This window comes from Rhyacophila brunnea, unplaced genomic scaffold (genome assembly GCF_057557595.1).
Source record: "Rhyacophila brunnea isolate RB1 unplaced genomic scaffold, BYU_Rbru_1.0 scaffold_15, whole genome shotgun sequence".
Taxonomy (NCBI): domain Eukaryota; kingdom Metazoa; phylum Arthropoda; class Insecta; order Trichoptera; family Rhyacophilidae; genus Rhyacophila; species Rhyacophila brunnea.
The window spans coordinates 37,354,213-37,374,360 of NW_028232806.1; the positions used below are offsets into that span (position 1 = coordinate 37,354,213).

Consider the following 20,148-nt stretch of genomic DNA (forward strand, 5'->3'; position numbering starts at 1 on the left):
GACAGTTTCAATGCACTGGTGTATTTTTATATTTTAGTTTTTTGAAATTTCAACAAGCGAGAGAAATTTGCGTGAGTGCAATATACAGTCTACGTTGATCTATGAACAAACGTCAAAATCATTATCGATCGCGATTATATGTGATATTCAGTCATGGAAAGTGCAAAACATTTCACGTTCCAACTTTCCCACTATGTATTCTATTGTAAAAAGAACGTCTTTGACAGATTCACAATATTCAATTATGTACTATGGGAGGGGGGGTATGATAAACATTTCTTATTATTAAATAGACACTTAACAATGATGACTAAACTTCTACTAGCGAGACTAAAGGATCATCGTAAATTCATATTATTAGTAATCCGGTTTAGAGAATCGTAATTATTATCGTTTTATTTAAAGAAGAAAAAAACGTTAGAAAAGAAGAAGAAAAGTAGCATTAAAGTCATGAGCTCCCCATTTAAAAAAATAATAATTTAATATTTTATAATATTATGCAATGGTGTAAGTTTTACGAAAAGAAATATAATCGTAATTTGTAAAAACGGAAATTTGTAATCATTTAAATACAATACTGTATACGAAATTGTATATATTGTCAATTTAATGTTATTTATTCATGGCTGCCTTGAGCAATAATATAATCGCACATCCCATAGAAAAGTGTCATACCTCACAAATTTTCATTTTAAAGATTATTTTGGAATAATAAAATAAAAATAATCTTTCCCCATCGAAAACAAATTCTCATTACAATGGGAACATTAAATTTGACCTTCAATCTATTATTTCGATTCGATACTGTTTTCTTTGGAAGCCATGTGGCACTGTCCATCCATTCATTCGAAAATGGATTATTTCAATCTAATACAATTTTTTTTGGTTCTACATAGTGAGACTTCCGTTAAAAGGTGAATTATATTAAAAAAAAAAATTATGCATCAAAACTATTTTGTAATAATTATTAATATTGTACTTTCCTTGTAAAATTAAAATTGACTATTTTCAACCGACAACGTTTTTCGAAGGGATGTGCGAATAATAAAAAAAAAAACCAATTACATAACTGACTGAATCGATATAAAAAAAATTTGAGTTACAGTATTTTGTAATACGTAATTGTAATTAAAAAATCGTACCTTTGCATTGTAATTTTTCTAAAACATATTACAATATGTTTGCTGCGTTATATATCACTATCAAATATCAGGTATTTTCAGACGGATATAATTTTGTTTACAATCAATAAAATGTCTGCCGTATAAATGCAGTTTACAATAAAAACGTAGACGTCAGCTTAGAGCTCTACAGAGTGAAGTACGACTAATTATACGATTTTAATCACTTCTAATTGTTTTTAAGTTAAGATAAATTGTTGGACCGCAATAGGTTTGGTGTTTTAACGTTAAAATTTATGTATACCAGGATACAAATTTCTCAAAGTCTAATAGTATTTTAAAAATACGAAATGAATTAAATGCTTAGTAATATGACAGTTGGTGCTAAGCGATCTTCGTAAAATAGCCAAAAGCCATTTTAAGTAACGAATTTTCATTATTTTATGGATTGAAAATTGAAACTTGTGCAACAATGAGCGAAAAAGTTCACAATTTTTTTTCTATCTACCTTGGCCAGAGAATCAATTGATATTTGGTCCGTGTTTGGCGATATTTATAAGTATATAAAATATTGCTGGGGAGACGCATTTCACCACAATTCACTCGCTGAAATACTACATGCGAAAGTTGTTATTTTTAAATGTAATAATATTGGAGAATTACTTAATAATTAATAAACCAGATTCAAAAGTGTCTTATGTAGGTATATAGAAACTTTTCTACGAGAGTATGTATAATTCTTTGAAAGCAATGTAAAATAGTTCTGCATGCATTATAGAAAAAAAAAAATATTAAATCCATCCAATGGGGAGCGTTATAAGCTAGATTACAAAATAAAAACATAATAAGAGGGGCGACCTCTTAATATAAACATTATAAGAAAAACAATTAATAATATTTTATGTATTAATAATGATAATATTAATTTAAAAGCTCTGTCAATAGTAATTATCCTATTGCGAAGTACAACGATAAACACACTGAGAAGTTTTGTTTAAAGATATGCACGGTACCGCCTGATATATGAAGCCCAATTCCATCATAAACACTATCAGAATGTTTGTTAGAAACAGTTATGTATTTAGTTTGAACAAGTCATGGCAACTGATGTTAGGCTAAAGGCCAGCCAAAAACTATGCCAGAACGTAGAAGAACTAGAAATTATCCACTTCAAGAGACTGATTCACAAAACTCTCACTTAATATTATAAATTGGACTGTCTCCATTAGAATTTTGAGTTACGAATTACAACATTTCTTTTATCCATTCCTGAATAATATAGTAACCGTAAACAAAACAAAGAAATGCTGGAATTAAAATAAAACATTGGTTTATGGGTGTGGTTAATTGTCCGCAGAGATCACTTTTAAGTGAATCATCCCATATACAGCAAAACAACTGGGATAACTTGGGAAGAACAAGACAACTGGTATTCTTCAAAGTACCGCGTGGCGGTTACGTGATCTAATTAAAAGCGGATATGGCAAGAAGAAGAATAAATAGTTTGACTTCATTGATTGCATTTTTGAAGAAGAAACAATGTATTTAATTTGAAACGTAAGAAATTAAATATCATTTTATATTGCAATGTTAGTCATCTTAATGTTAGCAATAATGTTGTTAAAAGTAATAAATAGGGGTTTGTAACACCGTACCGTATCAACCACTGCATGGATCGGTATATTTTCCTTATGCTTACATATAGGAGAAAATAGTTTGTATTGCGTTATCAAGAGTTATACTATTTTTGGATTATTTGAAGCGGATTCCATTCTAAAGGAAAACAAATTTGAAATAGATCCATTCTATAGTGAATCAGTACAGCAACTTTGAAGTAGAACGGGAGAGTAATCTATCAATTGTGATGGAATGGGACTGAAACAACAGGCGAAGTCCGTACACACATATATTATTTTTTAAAACGATTATTTTCTTTCTCTTATCATCCTAAATAGTCATCTATCCGATAAACGACAACGATTAATAAGGAAACACACATTATTATCACATTCTGAAAAGGTTCTTTCCGGAACATTCCAGTCATGGACATATTATTTTGATAAGGTAACATCTTAGCGTAGCGTTTTCACACAAACGCGCGCATGCTTCAAAAACGCCCGATTATTGCAAACATCAATTCGTTATTATTATTTTCCTACGCTTGAACTTTTATAATTATTAAATAAATAATTGTGTTTCAACGCAGCTGCCGCCGTTGACAATACGAAAATAAAACATCCATTACGAGCATCAGACGATTATAAAAATAATCCCACGGCTGTTTGTCTACGGCTCAAATTCATCTGAGCCACCGCTGCACCATGTTTTTAACCTACAATTTAGATAAACAAGCCTTACTTAATTTAAAAAAAAAACAGCCGAGATTTTAAAACCACGGTCTAATAACGAACGATAGGACAGGAAACAATCACGCCTACTGATTTGTAGTTTTTATTACACAATGCATAATATTCTTTGTAATACACCTATCACAATAGGCTAAAGATTTATAGCCAATGAGGCGTGTTACTTTACAATACACCTATGACGTTAGGCCAACAATTGGCGGGTTAATATGTTTTAATTCACAATATCTGACAGTACTGTTTAGCTTATTTGATAGGGGAGGCGGCAGTTACATAGTTATTGTTGTGATTGGGATGATGCGCCATTTTTGAGTAAGGTCTGCCGGCCGGATTGCTTGCTCCGTTCGGATCACACTTACCTTGGAAGCCGTCCACGACATTGCAAATCTTGCCTGCGTTTCTATCATTGTGATTGTACTGCATTCCGTTTCGGTTGTTTCTAAAGTTCCTGCTGTAGCTCATACCGTTTGACTTGGAAGGGCCGTTGCTGGCGGCAGTGGTCGCAGTAATTGCGGGCGTCGCCTTGGGTGAAGTTTCTTTGATCGGTTGCACTGGAGGTGTTACCGTAGTGACGCTGGCTGGTTTTGTGTTCTCCGGGATCTCCACCTTCACTTTTGCAGGCTCTTCAGTTTTCTTAATCGGTTCCGGCTTCTCCAATTTAGGAACCTCAACGATTGGTTCGGCAGGCTGAAAACAATACAGTAATAAATACACCAAGTTTAAGCAAGATGAGAATGTTTATTGTGAAAACGTGGATGATGCAACATAATTATTAAAGTCTGTGTAATACAATCACAGAACCGCAATGGGCAAATGGTATAGTGTCTGTTTATGAAGTCATGGGTCGCGGGTTGGAATATCGCATCTGCCAAACTAATATGTTATTTTTCAACGTCTGTTTGGATCCAGAACATGAACCTGACATGTTGAGCAATTAGCTCACATCCATTTCTCATAAAAAAATCTGTTCGGGTTCGGCCAAGATCTAAGTAGATCAGTGCATCAATTCTATACATACAACTGCATTCGGCCGCTATGGCAGCTATCTAGGGTAGGTTTGTATCGAAGTATTAGCACAACCAAAGTATTGTAATTGTTACAACAAGTGCTATGTCTTAACAGCACCACTCTCGGCTGTGGTAAATTTTAGAGTGAGATAGACAGTTTTGACTGTTTAGGCCAGAGTGTTGGGGCAGTGGAGCAATGAGGTTTTACCCGGAGCACTGAAAATTTGTAGTGCTCCACTGCTCAAAATGTTTTTTATTATTAAATTTTCGTCCTAAAATCCAATGAAAATATTATATTAGACACTTTGCAACACTGGAATTATTTCTTAATGAGAAGAGGCAGATAATGAAAGACGATTTGCTGTCGGAATTTTTGTTGTTGTTGTAAAAAAAAAGACTCAATAATGAAAAGGACGAATAATAAGCGTTATTTCAAAACTGCTTATTCTTTTAACATTTGTATAGATACCTATAGATAGATACATATAATACAACTTAGACTTTTTACCCGGAGCGGAGCAGACCCTGGAGCGGAGCTGTAGCAAGTATTAGGTCCCAGAGCGGAGCAACTCAAAAAAGGGTCCGCGCCAAACCTCTGGTTTAGACAGCTAACTTATTGTAATTGTTACAATAAGAGTTAATATTTCGATACAAACCTACCCTAGACAGCTGCCGTTGCGGCCGAAAGCAGTCTTGTGTATAGAATAAATGCGCAGATTGTAGGCAATTAAAAAAAAACTCAGATAATTTCGTAAGTAGGTCATATTGTCAGAATGCTTGCAATATATTTTTGTGTATATCTTTTTTAATATTGATGTGTAAAAAAACATACTGTTTCAGCAGCCATGGCGACCGTCAGCGTGAGATCGCACCACATTGCGAGGCGGGCTTTTCTTGCGCACTCTGATAGAAGTTTGACGCTCTCTGCTAAAGATGTTATAACTGAAACAAATAATTTATATTGTAGGTGTAATTTTGGACAATATGTAGTAGCAAGGGAGCCTTATAGCCACGGATAGCGTCAATCAAATCATTATTCCATACATAAGTAACGAAATTACAATGAAATAATACTATGATATTATTGATAACTAATATTTGTATGAGGATAAGAGATTAACGCCCAACTTTCGAGAAATAAAAATTATCAAATTGCAGCGCACTATTTGCGTGTCCGGAAACTTGTACGTATGCAGTTCGCCGTATCACACTTCACCGCGAAATGTTGTATCAGAAATATACGGCCGTATATGAAAGACCATCCAGCCTCTAGGTCGTATAGTACTGACATAAAATTTATGTCTAAATAAAACACGGTTCTTGTCGGTTTACACTTTACAGGAAGTCAGCAGCAAACAAATTTTGAAAATAGCCGATACGTATACTGAATTATTTGTGAGGTTAGGTTAGGTTTTCAATCTTGAATTCATGAATTTTGCTAAAATCAGCTATGAAAATTGAATTCATGTTCATATTGAATCTAATAAAATTGGAGACCGTATAATATACGGTCATCTTTTCCTGATAAGAAAACTCACGGCAAACTGTGCCACAGTGAAATGTTTTACGTACAATTTACATTTAGCCCACTATTTGGGCATTACTACATATACATTATAACTCAATTGATCACTGTCATTCATTTAGTTTGTTATAATTGTTGGGCTCCATCAAACAAGCAGTCTTCATCAATGCACAATCGTTAAACGCCCACAAAATAATTGCCTTCTTATTGAACCCATAATCATTCTTTCAAATGTCTTCTAATTGTTTTTTTTTTTTTAAATAGATGGATAACAATCCATTACTATGTGTTGACAGTTTTTTTTTTTTTTTTTTTCGACCATGTCCGATCCTGATAGGATCATATGGGCCTCCACAGAGTGGAGGTTTATATTGACAGATTTTTGTTTTTTACGAGAAATGGATGTCAGCCACTTGCTCAACCTATTAGGTCCATACCCTGACACACACAAATTGAAAAACAATTTTTGTACTTGCCACTTATAACAAAAACTACTTATAACAAAAGGAGTTCTATGAACTTATAGTATTACAACACTTGATAGCTATTCTGCAATGTTTTGATTTGAACAATGATTTTAATGATTAAATATTATCTGTATGTACTTCACATTTCATACGTACGATACACGATTTTAGTGTATTCATCTAAATGTTTAAATAATGATGGTTCAGTGTATTTAGTTGCCTTACTATGTAAAATATTTTATACATTCTGTTCTTTGCTTGTCTGTATAATCCCAGATTGGAATATTTCAAGTCATAGAATTTAGGGAATCAAGAAATCGAACATGATGATTGCAAAGCCTATTCACTACCGAATATTCAATGTAACTTAAGTGTAAATTGGTTCTTACGCAGTTCATCTTCCTTCTGGTGCTGCAGCTCTTGTCTGCGGGCATTCTGAACCTGACTGACAGCCGATCGCCAAGCGTACATAGCTGCTTCAATCTCCGTATGGGTGGACACACTTATCTTCGCAACACTGGAATGAACATGAGGCACACATATATTATACTCTGCTATGAAACGAGAAAAGTTATACAGTTAACTGCATAGTCATTCTTGTAAACTGGCCTCACAAAGCAATGTATGTATATACCCTGTAGGCTGGTTTACCACCCAGACTATTTACTGTTATCATCTTACGGACCTGTATAGAGGCCTGTGAGTTAAGTGGACCGAAACACTCATGCCATACAAGAGTCAACTGTGTTATGTTTGCCTCTCGTGTGATATAATAATTTCTTTGGAGAGGCAATTTTGCGTCACACGGTATTTATTGAAATATGTGAAATTTACTGTATAATTTAAAACTTTCTATCCTTGGTATGGATTCGGGAAGGTGCAAGAAAGAAACAAAGTGTAGATTGATAATGGCCAAATCTGCTACAGTAAAACCTCGTTAATACGAATTCCATGGGACCGAAAATCGAAAAAAAATTCGAATTATGAAATGTATGGGGGAAAAATATTAAAATTTTGAAAATTTTTTTATTTTTCATTAATTTTGTTTACGATCATAGATGTGCCTACGAAATTTCCGATTCTCTCCGTCTCTTATTTGCGGAGTTCGGTCAAATTCGGGTATGCTCGTGAAAATCTTGTATTGAAACGTCAGGCAAGAATTGAACATATCAACATAATCTACAATTTTAGTAGTCATGTCATTGCAGTATGTATTAAAAAAAATGTTACACTCGCCAATCGATATTTGACAGCTCGTCGAGGGCTATAAATTAAGGCATCGGCCGTGACTATTTTTCAAAATAGTCACATCTTGCATCTCAATTTTCAATACATGATATGTAATTGAAGTACTCTATCTCGTAAAAGTTATTAACATAGCCAAGAGAGAGGGTGTTAACAAACAGCACTTTTGACAGTTAACTTCTTGTGATAATTAACTGCCTGAATACATAAAATGATATGTTAGAATAGCCTCACAGAACGATTCACTCCATCGGCAATTTTCATGTATCATACGTAAAAAAGTTTCACTTTAAAAAGATTTGAGTGGATTGATAAAAATTTTTTTTGATAATACTTACAGATCTGCGATACTTTCCTCGTCTTCAGTTTCCTCGGTCTTGGGTTGAGACGCAACACTTTCAGGATTTGGATCTGTCGCTTCGCTTTCCACATTCTTATTGGCGGGTATAAGTGTCTCCCCTCGCTTCAGCACTATGACTGGACTCTTCATTTCGACATTACCATTCTCACTGCCCTGAGGTGAAACACTCGAATTTGTATTTCCGAGAGCTTTAGTGATGGATGCAGAGTTTCTGTCGTTGTTTTTCAAGATCCTGGTGACAACCATTGATTGTTGGTCTGCGTCCGGTTGTTTCGGTTTCTCATCCACCTTGGCCGGTTGTTTCTTGTCTTCGATCTTTGGAGACGCTTCCTTCTTCGTTGCGCCGGCTCTTAGAGTTGCCATTTTAGCCATCAGGGTGAGGACCTGAAAAAAGAATTAAGGGTATATTAATACAAAAACATACAGACACAATATGTGACAGTATGTATCACAATTTCAATTCCACACACACCATTTAAGTACTTTATAAACCAGTCACAGATTCCAAACAAAATTTTCTCATGAACTCGAACATAATGCCTGTCATTTGTATGATGCTATACATAGAGTTTGAATTTATAGCTAGAGGGAGTCTTATGGAGTTTTTGTACTGCAACACTGATTCTTCTACATATTTAGTATGGTTAAATTGGTACTCATAGAATTTTATTTTCTTTTAGTTGTAACAAAAAATTGACCAAAGAGCTGATGTTGCACTAAATAGGTTAATTGAGATAATACTTTCTTATTTGACGGATGGCATAACAAATAATTATCTCATGTAGATAACAAAATGAGATTAGTGAAAGGACACTATTTCACAACACTGCCGATACCTTTGTATGCTCCCGAAGCATGTCGACGGTGAGCCTATCGACTCTGGAAGGATAGGGCGGCAGACGAGGTACAGGAATACTGTTCACAGAAGACACCATCTTGCCGGGGAACGAGCGAGCCAAATCGGCCTCCGTCTTCTTTCTCTCTCTCTCCAGCTGACGCCACTGTTCGTAGCATACTTCAAGGCGCGCGTGAAGGATGGCAGATGCTTGAGAACGCCTATAAATAATAATGAATTGTCAATATTTGGATTGTGGATACGTTCAAAGATTTGGTCAAACTTGTAGGAACTTCAATAGTGATAGGAAACAATGACACGTAACAGCAAAAGATCTTGCAAGCACCAAATAAATGGAATTGACCATGGCTCTGTTCAGGATGAGTGACCTTGTCACGCAACGATGGTTGCATATTCAATTCCATTGAATCGGTGATTTAAGACCCGTCGAATGTCTCTGTGTGTTGTCGTGTCCACAGTTGCAAAGTTTGAATAGATAACTTAAATCATAAAGAACTTAACTAAATTAATATATGAATAGAATTTTAACTACAGGGAGTCATATGAACAATTTTTATTATGACACTTGATGGTGATTACTAGGGCCCGGATTTATATGCTAGTGCATGTTTTGTTAGGGTGTATGCACAGCTATGAGAGTTGCACACAAATCTGTTTTGAAAGACACAGAATCCAAAAATAAAATTTTATTGTGCATATAAATGCATCTTTGAGACGTTAGAGCATATTTGAGACATTAGTGCATATTTCATACATAAATGCATATTTTAGAGCTTTTGAATGTATAATTTTAGTTTATTAAAATTATTTTATCGAAATATGACTAAGTTAGGAAGGAAGATAGTTTAGATGCACTTGCATTTTTAATGCCATCTCCGAGCTGTGGAAAAAGTGAAGTCAACTCGGGCACTATTATCTAAAGTTTGCCAAAGTGGACGCTGAGAGGTAGTTTTTCGCATATAAACAAAATACTGACAGATACCTATGCGGAAAAATTTAATGCCAGAGCATAATATTGAAAAAAATAATGTAATTTTTTTTCGGGCAAAAAACATAAAATAGTTAGGAATAGTTAAGTGTGTCGTTTCTGTTTTTTAAGTTATGTTTGGTTTACATTGCATTTATTATTCAATTATTTGTGTTTTTTGTTCTGATATCGTATTATGTTGAAAAATTATTAACTAGTTATTCGATTTTTTGTCAGTAATATTGGGTAAAGTGGGTATTAACAATTTTTTCCCACAAAAAATGTCAAATTTTAACTACATATTTCTTCGGTTTTAGTGCATATTTTATTGATTTTAAGTGCATACGTGCATGCATATAACCATGTTTTTTGTTGCATACAAATCCGGGCCCTAGTGATTACACAACATTTTTGTGTTCGTAATGTTAGTAATCATAGAAAAAACAGTATTCTGTACATCACCGCATATAAAGGTGGCTATGGGGGCCATGGCCTCCCTACCTATCGCTAATGTTAAGGGCAGTGTGATTTTATACAGTAGTGTTCCTCAAGTGGTCTCCATGGAACCCCAGGGTTAATGGTATTCCATGTATTTTTACGATTTTTAAATACAACCTGTTGATTTATTGAGTTGTCGGCACTCAGCATATTATGAAGCACTGATCACGCCTCCTTTTGCGGTAACCAGGTAACATTGCAACCCTTCACCATATTGGATAAATAGTCATTTTGTAAGTCAAGAAACATACTTAAAATAATTATAAAGTAAAATTCTACACGTGAATTATCAGTTTATTCCTATATCAATCATCATAATATCACATCAAATTACATCAAACAGCTACATATTTTAAAATGTTAATAATCATTAACCCTTAGACTGCGTATGGCATGTAAACATGCCATAAACTTTATCTCGTATTTTTGACCAAACTAGAAGAGACACTTGTGGATAATATGCTTTAAAAATTAGTTCAAACCTTTAGGTAGACATATCAGGCAACAGATCATAAAAATGTTAAGTAAAACACAAGGAAATATATTTTTGAAAAGAACACTCGTTATTCAGTTGTTTGAATCGCGCGCCATTGCGAAGACGGGTGTACTAGATGCGTCACCAGGGTTATCAAAACAAAACATTGGTCATGCATCGAAAAGTGTGCATCGATAATATTTTTATTTACCTTTTAATTAATTATTATGATTACGTTAGTGTTATGTATTTTTTCTGAGTGATTTGTGATCTCGAAAGAAACATATTGAAGATTTGTTTTTAGTATTTTTTGTCATTATAAATATATGTGAAATAATTATTTCACCCGCCAAAATGTCACTACCACATAATATTATCGAAGAAATAATGCTGGAAAATATTTTATCGATGCACAGCTCTCCAGTTGTTTGGCTTTGTTCATTGTTCCATGATATTTACATTATTATAATGGGTAATAATTTATATTTTTTATGTGCCACGAAACTGTGTTAGCTCTGTTCACATGCCTGGCGATTATTCGACAGGCCCTTTGTACAATTAAAAAGCCGATGGCGCCTCATAAATTATATTATAATAGTATTTTAGCAGTGCGGTAATTATTTTTAGTGTTTTATTCTCCAAAACATCCTAATGAATAAGTGGATGACAACATTATTTTATGGTGACGAAAATAAATATAGGTTCAGAATTTGAAACGGTAATAAAATTTGAGTTTACGACTTACTAAATGCGATAAGCGATAACCCACTGATTATTCCACAAGTGATTTAGTAATATATCTGTCATAGACCGTAACCAACTACACGGCAGCATGTATTCAACACAGCCCTGTGTATAACAAATACAAACGCGTCGAATTGCTCGGTAGTATGTGTAGAAACCATGTATGTGAAGACTGGACGGCCGCCATTTTGAACGCGCGGTCAAAGCTTGGATAATTTTTAGCGTCTTCACTTTCTTCGATTTATTTTAGTGAGAATGTAACGAATATAGTTTATTTCTTGGTGCATTTGGAATAACTGATATATAGTTCATCTAGTAATCTATTTTTTAATTTTGGAATCGATCTATTTTAGCTGTAGTGACCGTTTTAACAGATCAGTTGACTGAAAATAAATTCCCGCGAAAATGGCTCGCAGCGAAAGGGTTAAGGAAAATAGCGCAGGCAACTTTTATTACTATTCTTCCCCTTCTAAATTCGGGCCCTCAGGCTAGAGCCCTATTAAACCCCCCCTTGTGGGGACCATGATGGCGGCTATACATTTTATTATAATATTTAAGTATTTATGACATACTGTTAGTTGTTTGCAATTTTTTTATTTATAAATATTAAACTTGTTCGCCATTTATCCCTAACAAATTCATGTTTCAAGGTTTATATTGGATTATGACAGAATGACTCAACAATAATTATTGTATTCTAAATGTTGAAATAATAGATTAAAGTTTGATAGAGATGATTTGCAGTTAGTTAATTTAATCATTAGTTTCAGTAACCTATTTTTCAGCTTCACTTACATATACTTACTCAATTATATTCCGTTTATATAAAGAATATATTCTTCAATGTCATTGATTACAATACTACATCGATGAAATCTAAAAATTTCGTCAAATATCCGAATAAGGATATTTAATAAGTAGAATTCAATCTAGCAAGATGTCTTTGATATGATTTTGTTGATTGTACGATAAAAACTAGTTAATACAAATTCATTATGTAAACACAATCCTTATCACGAATACGCTAACGAAATAAACAAACAATCAATAAAAAAATTAAGCAAGTTAATAATGAAAAATGTAAACAAATCAAATGTCACATAAGATTACCTGAAATTCCTCAATTGCATGGGAGGCAACATGTCCAAGAATGGAGGCGGAAATATTCCTCCCAAGGCTTGCGGCGGGATCCCCATGGGAGGCATTCCCATACCGTTCTCCAACCCCATCAGGTGCGGGAAACCGGCTGCGTTCAAACCAAAATGAAAGCTATCATTGAGATCCTTCTGCATCATAGCCATATCCAGCGGATGAACACATTTTGGATTCGGAATAAAATTTAAATTCCTTCCCATCGCGGAGTGGTCCCTGGGCAATTGATTCAGCAGTCTCTCGTTGTTGTAATACTTTTGCGCCTCCGCAAACTCCTGCAGCATGTTTTGTTTCAGGAAAGGCTGATTGTTTAAGCTGCCGCGGTGCCCCAGATTCATCATTGGGTTGTTTTTGTATCCGTTCATATCCCGCATGGCCGGACGGTAAATATTATTCTCGTGACTGATCTTCGGAGAGAAATCGAACTGGTTCACTTTGCTGATGGCTCTGTAGGACGTGTTGATTGAGTTTCTGTTCCCCATCTGCCTTAAATTGTCTTCGTTGATGCGCTGAGACACATCGTTCAATTCACTTTTACTCGGCTGTTGCAAATTACGTTCAGAGAAATTCATCAAATCGTTCGAGTATGATGGAACATTTTGGTACTGCAGTCTGTTGTCTAATTTATTCAAATAATTTGGGGGACCCTGAAGAGCGCCGCTCGATTGATCAGAAAGCAAGCTTTTATTGAGAATTAAATCGCTACCCGTATCCATGTCGATATTTAAGGCCAACGGATTGATTCCCTCGAATCGTCTAGAGTTGTTACTCCAATTGTTACCAAACTGTTCGGGGACTATTCCATTAGGAGGATAATTAACAGGTTTCTGTTGATGCATGGATTGAATATCGGACATATCTAAAAGAGGCGTCACGAGGTTTCTATCTAAATTGTGCGTCGGCGTACATCCATTCTGCTTTTGAAGGTTATAAAGCATTTCAGAATCGCTCATCTGATGCTGACTTTGCGCAGGCATCTGATTCATATCGAGATACGAATTAATCCTCGGATAATTATTACCGTAATCCGGTTTATTGGGGGACAGATTATTATCGGGAAACATTTTATTGCCAGTATTAAAATTATTATTGTTAAGTCTTATCTCTTGGGTCGCCAGCCTCAGAAGATTTAAATTGACTTGGGAAAGGGAGTCGAAGCTATTATTAGAGAAATCCATCACATCGGGGGAATTTAAATCATAGCAGTTCAAATTGTTAAGATCATTATTGAATACATCTCCGTTCTGATAAAAATCCAAAGGTTTGTTAGTCATGTAGTCAGGATTGACCTGGTTGTAGTTGGTCATGTTAGATCGAACATCTTTAGCGGAGTTTTGTAGGTAACTGGAAGAGTTCCAATCATTTCTATCGTGGATCGGAAACTCCTGGTCAAATTGTAGGCCGTTACTCTCTGCCGAGAGAAACTTGCTGTAGTTGTTGAAGTTCTGAGTGTCTCGCAGGGAGTATTGTTGATGTTGGCTGTCGGGTATTGTGGATCTCAGCACTGAAGGGGGTTCTCTCGTGCCTCCCACTCTGTCTTCGCAAAGAAAATGTGTTTGTGGGCTGAAAGAACACAATAACATGATCAGACTTATTGAAAAGATCGATTGTTGTGGAGAGATGATGAAATCAAGATTTGAAACATCTTTGTTTGATAACACGCAATAAAATTGACATCAGAGCATTAGTCATAGTTACACAAAAGTCGTAATTTTACTTTTAATTGTTTTGATTTTACTTTGTGATTATCGCAGTAATTGTAGATATGCGATGTTCGCATGCGATCAAAATTGAATCAATCTTATCAAATAGTGACAGTGATTGTACGTGTCAGTGCAATGATCGCATGCTATGCAACTTCTCATCGAACTATTTTGAATAATATTTATTAATACATTTATATTAATTATACGATGGCCGTGCGGCTTAAGCGTTGGCCTACAGCGTTGTGAGTCCCAGGTTCGAATCCTATGTCTGGCAAGTTTAAATCTGTGTATGAGTCCATTGAGCAAGTGACTGACATTTATTTCTCGTAAAAACAAAATCTGTTAATACAAATCTCCACTCTGTGGAGGCCCATATTATGATCTTGTTAGGATGGATATGGTTGAAAAAAAAAATTGATTTAAATGAAGGCTCTGAAAAAAAAATGGCAGTTTCCATTCTCGTAAACTGTTGACAAGTCAATAAATAGTATATATACAACATTTTAGGTTTTGCACCACTGCGATCATCGCATAAGTACAATCACACCCTATTATACCTCACTATTCGACTTTTCACTATAACAGCCATTTTTTAAAATTATGGAGTGATTTCGATATACAGCCAAAATCAATACTTTGTGAGTCAGGGTATGGACCTAATAGGTTGAGCAAGTGGCTGACATCCATTTCTCGTAAAAACAAAATCTGTTAATACAAACCTCCACTCTGTGGAGGCCTATATTATGATCTTGCTAGGATGGATATGGTTGAAAAAAAAAATTGATTTAAATGAAGGCTCTGAAAAAAAATGGCAGTTTCCATTCTCGTAAACTGTTGACAAGTCAATAAATAGTATATATACAACATTTTAGGTTTTGCACCACTGCGATCATCGCATAAGTACAATCACACCCTATTATACCTCACTATACGACTTTTCACTATAACAGCCATTTTTCAAAATTATGGAGTGATTTCGATATACAGCCAAAATCAATACTTTGTGAGTCAGAGTATGAACCTAAAAGGTTGAGCAAGTGGCTGACATCCATTTCTCGTAAAAACAAAATCTTTTAATACAAACCTCTTACTCTGTTGAGGCCCATATGATCCTATTAGGATCGGACATGGTTGCAGGGGAAACCAACAATATATGTACCAATATACATATACGGATTAAAAAAATGACAATCAACCAGTCGAGATGAAACCATAACAAGTCATGTATACCTGCATCATAACATTCAATATATGACACGTCACAAGAACTACTTGACAATCAGTTAATCTCGTAGGCTTTGTCAAAAGCGTAATCTCATTTCGAACAAGAAATGGACATCCTATTTCAAATTGGTTAGGATGATGTAAATATTTATTTTTATGGAAAAGAAATATGATTTTGAAATAAATAAAAAGTAATTTCAAATAGTGTTCCTAATTTTTTTCTACCGGTATGAAAATAATTAATGGTTTGTTAAAAAACGGTATTTCGTTTTTACCGGAACATATCCCAGCCATAAACTGAGGTATTAGTGTGTTATGTTTAAATAATTTACATATGTACTTACTTATTTAAATTATTTACATAGGTTAAGGTAAACTTTGAACAAGTGCTTAGTATCGAGCCACTAGTTTATGTTCTTAAGACACAAATGAAACGAGGAAAATGTCTTACGTATTTGGATACTCTTCGCAATCGGTGGACGGAGGGTCGTCCAAGATTTTGGTGATGATGTCGTGTACCATCGACATTGACATGGAGTTCTCAGCCATCGGCTGCTGCACGCTGCTGCACTCGTTGTGGTCATGCTGAAAGCAAATTGATAATTAATAATAAATGAACTGCCCGATAACCATTCACATTAAGTAAGCATGAAAAAAATGTATTGGAAGCAAAAAAGTTAGATATTATGAACCGGGCTTGAGTATTTTCAAATGCAAGAGAATGTAAGAATGAACTGGAAAAATATAAATTGTATTCATCAAATGCTTACGAATCACCAGTGGTGTCGTGCTAAGTAAAAAATATTGAAACACTGTGACTTTTTATAAACGCTGTTTGATTTCACTATTTGATGGGAATGACATATAGTCATTTTCAATGCAAAATTGTGTCACTGCAAAATATGCGTTATTGACATTTTTGTATAATTAAAACTGCAAAAATCGCCTTTACACACATGCAACACAATTTACAAAAATTGCATTTTCGTTGAATCATGATAACCTTTATTGAATTGATTTAAGAGCCATACATTTTGTAAACTGTTTTTATGCTCCCTTGAAAAATTGAGATTTTGCAATGGAAATGATGATATTATTTGTGTTCATCCATCTAAATACTCTTATATATTATGTTCTGCTGAATCTGTCAACTTGCCTAATACATGAATAATTACAATTCATATCTCAGGATAGCCAGTCTTGCATTCAGAGTCATCCGAGCATAGCTACGTATCGTCATTTTATGCTATTTAAAGTTAAAACTACACGGATCCATTGACTTATTATATTATTAGGTACTATTTAATTGAATCTAAAACATGTACTTGTTTGTTGGTTAACACAGTACAGTACAGTTACTAGAAAGAAATCGACAATATGAAATGAACTGCAGCTAAATTGCTGTCAAGAGTAATTTTTTAGTTTCAATTTGTATATTTAGGCTTCATCTATAGTCTAGTCCAGTGGTTCTGTGGTCCACCAGTGGATTTTGCTGCGGCCACCGGCGCTTTACAGAATAATATTTCAAAAATTTATTTATAAAATTATGAAATTGGTTGTATGACTTGTCTTAAATTTCTTTTCACACTCAAATGATCCATAGTGTGTTTTGTGATGAAATCATTTGTGAAACAGTCCGTTTCTGAGAATAAAGTCAATTCAAGGAATTGGCAACAATTGCTTTATTAATATTGTCAATTTTTCCTACCACTGTTTACTGTGAAAGATCATTCAGTGTAATGGACTTCATAAAAAACTAAAATCGAAGCCAGTTGACAGATGTAAACTTAGAAGCAGCCATGCGGCTCGGATTGAAAAAAAAGGAGTATTGAGGAATTTCCATTTGCATTTTTTTTTAAATAAATAGATATGTACTAAAATGTCTTTTATTAAATGTATTTGTCTATAAATAAATTGATCCATTTTTTTAGTAAATAAAATTCAGCTTTAAGTTTTTCAATCACAACAAAAGTGAAATTTGGTGCGGCCACCAGACGTTTCTATAGAACTGCCAATGTCAATTGTGCGGCCACAGTTAAATTTCATGTGAGAACCACCTGTCTAGTCGCTGTAAGAAGTCAGATAGCTATGCTGCTCTGTCTTATGGCGTATGTTATTACATCAAGTCCATACCAACGACATCTGTATAAATAAATAATGTTTTCCATCCCCGTTGAAAACAAAAATACACTGACAATTGGATTACAACATGTTAAATTTTTAGAAACAATTTCAATACAACTTTTGGATGAACAATGTTTAATGTTCACGACACTGTCCTTCCGTAATCTTCCGACACTATAAATCAAAAATAAAAACTGATATCTGTAAAATGTTACATTGTATTGACAAACATTCATATTAGATACCATATGGTACTGCGCTAAATTATATTGGCCACTGCATGAGAGAAATTTAAAGTACAGGTGACCGTTCATCGCGACACCGGCAAGTGTGAATTCATTATATTGCGATCGACTCGTAATATTTTTTTGTATCACACTTGTTTTAACATGTGCCACGTGCCAAGAAGCGTCATGGATATAAACTTTCCCACTAGGCTCATATATAATAAAGTTACAGGCGGGAGTGAAACAAAAGTAAGCCAATACGTCGCAATGTAACGTGGAATTAATTAAGTAAATGTTATTATGTTTATAAATTTCAACTAATCGTGACGGTGTCCAAAACATACCCCCAAGATCAACGGTTACTTGGTATAGTCGAGAAAATTTTCTTCAATATGTTCGAATAAACCCTTGTTTACATGAAACAAGTATACTTAGTCAGTCACTTTCAATTTATAAATATGGCTAATTCTTATAGCTGTAGATTTAGAATCTTACAAAAATTTAAATTGCTGTTGTGTCTACTATTTGGTGTAAATATACAGTGGTATTTTGAATTTTAATACCTACTTAAAGAGGTTTGACACACATTTCAGCCATGTTGTTTTTGATGATAATAATGTCTTCTTAGAAGAATGTGACAGATTTAATATAAGAAACATTATTGTAAAAGGTTTTAATGAATTTAACTTTAACATATGCTGTCAATTTCATATTGCATACAAGGCGACGATGCAATATTATCATACATAGTATTATGAAGAATTATTTTTATATAAAACACAAACCAGAATAATATTACTAGTGATGCGCTTTGCGGTTTTAAAGTATAATCAGAAGGAGTTCCTCGAATTGTCTTATTATTGGTCGGGTTGTAGTTAATTTGCGTAATTTCCATAGCAAACGTTGTAAAAATTGTGACATCTGTCTCGAAAATTGCCAATAACAAACTTGAGAAAATTTAAGAAGAGGAAATACGAAAATAGTAATACAGGACTAGCTGAATCGTCAAATCTTGAACGAGAAACAAACAGTCTTATTTACTCTATGTTTATAAAAAGAAAACTAAAAACCTGGCACTCAAAAATAAAACGCCTACAACTTGTAGGTCAAAGTGACATGACACAAATATTTTCGAAAGATCGCCTGTACGTGGGAAATTCGGCGAAGTTAATAAATATTTAAGCGTATTACCTGTTCGTAATCATTTTCCGTTCCTTTGAATACATTCCTTAATCTACACAAGTCACTGAAGGCCATTTAATGAAAATACGTTCAGACAGCTCTGACGTTTACCTAGGCCATTTTTTCTTATGGTACTTATACATACCGGCATACATACGATACGTCTCTTCATGTATTCGGCGATTACGTATAAGACTATTTAATGTATTGCGACGTAATAAGACAACAGATATTGATAAAAAATTAAAGAAGTGTTCACGTTTAGTCGAATTACTGAATCCTTAGAGACTTACCCCCATTTTTGCCGCCAATTATGTTATTTTTAATGTAAAAATAGCAAACATTTTAAAAGCAAGCGCGGCAGGTTCCAGATAATGCTGGCTAACGTCGCAATTCGACAACATGGAAAATAAAAGCATAGACTACAAATAAATAAACAATAGAGAAAAGTTCTATCAAGGGATACTATATATTTTACATCAAAACAAAACCATTTGTCTTCAATCTCTTTGTTTTATAATAATAATAATATCTTTTTAATAGTGTTCTTTTTCTTATTCATTATCCTTAGAATTTTCGAGTTCCTCAATTTATATTAACTCATTTAGTGCTGACACCACGACTGGCCATTATATATAATTAACATGATATTTAAATGTGAAGTTCTATCAAGGGATACTATATATTTTACATCAAAACAAAACCATTTGTCTTCAATCTCTTTGTTTTATAATAATAATAATAGCTGTCAATAATTAAAATAGCTGTCGGGTCTTTTTACTGGTTCTCCGCCACCGGCCGCTGTCATCTGTCAGTGAGCGCAGTGTTGCCAACCGAACTATAATTATAGTACATTTTGATTCGCGTACTATTCGAAAAGTTACATTTTCGTCCGCGTACT

The 20,148-nt window shown here is 34.2% G+C and overlaps 1 protein-coding gene across 2 annotated transcripts; it reads right to left on the minus strand.

Annotated features, from left to right (window-relative positions):
• Nucleotides 1–2,648: 2,648 nt before the first annotated feature.
• LOC147075296 (uncharacterized) lies at nt 2,649–19,633 on the minus strand. 2 transcript variants are annotated; one of them, XM_085942692.1, is made up of 8 exons: nt 19,541–19,633; nt 16,166–16,299; nt 12,743–14,347; nt 8,929–9,148; nt 8,070–8,476; nt 6,876–7,003; nt 5,327–5,436; nt 2,649–4,174 (listed from the first exon to the last, which is right to left on the minus strand). In XM_085942692.1, exons 1-8 carry the CDS (start codon nt 19,544–19,546, stop codon nt 3,734–3,736), a joined length of 3,051 nt encoding a protein of 1,016 aa, XP_085798818.1. In that variant the 5' UTR covers nt 19,547–19,633; the 3' UTR covers nt 2,649–3,733. The 2 variants fall into 2 exon arrangements, with proteins under 2 accessions (XP_085798818.1, XP_085798817.1); XM_085942691.1 differs by lacking the exon at nt 19,541–19,633 and adding an exon at nt 19,257–19,390.
• Between the last annotated feature and the right edge of the window lie 515 nt (nt 19,634–20,148).

Excerpts from the sequence above, each read along its gene's own strand:
- LOC147075296 (XM_085942691.1), bottom strand. The coding sequence starts at position 19,322 with ATGGCCTTCAGTGACTTGTGTAGATTAAGGAATGTATTCAAAGGAACG. Across the intron at positions 9,149-12,742 it reads ATGCAATTGAGGAATTTCAG|GCGTTCTCAAGCATCTGCCA; the intron begins GTAATCTTATGT and ends TATTATTTATAG. Across the intron at positions 4,175-5,326 it reads TCGCCATGGCTGCTGAAACA|CCTGCCGAACCAATCGTTGA; the intron begins GTATGTTTTTTT and ends TATTGTTTTCAG.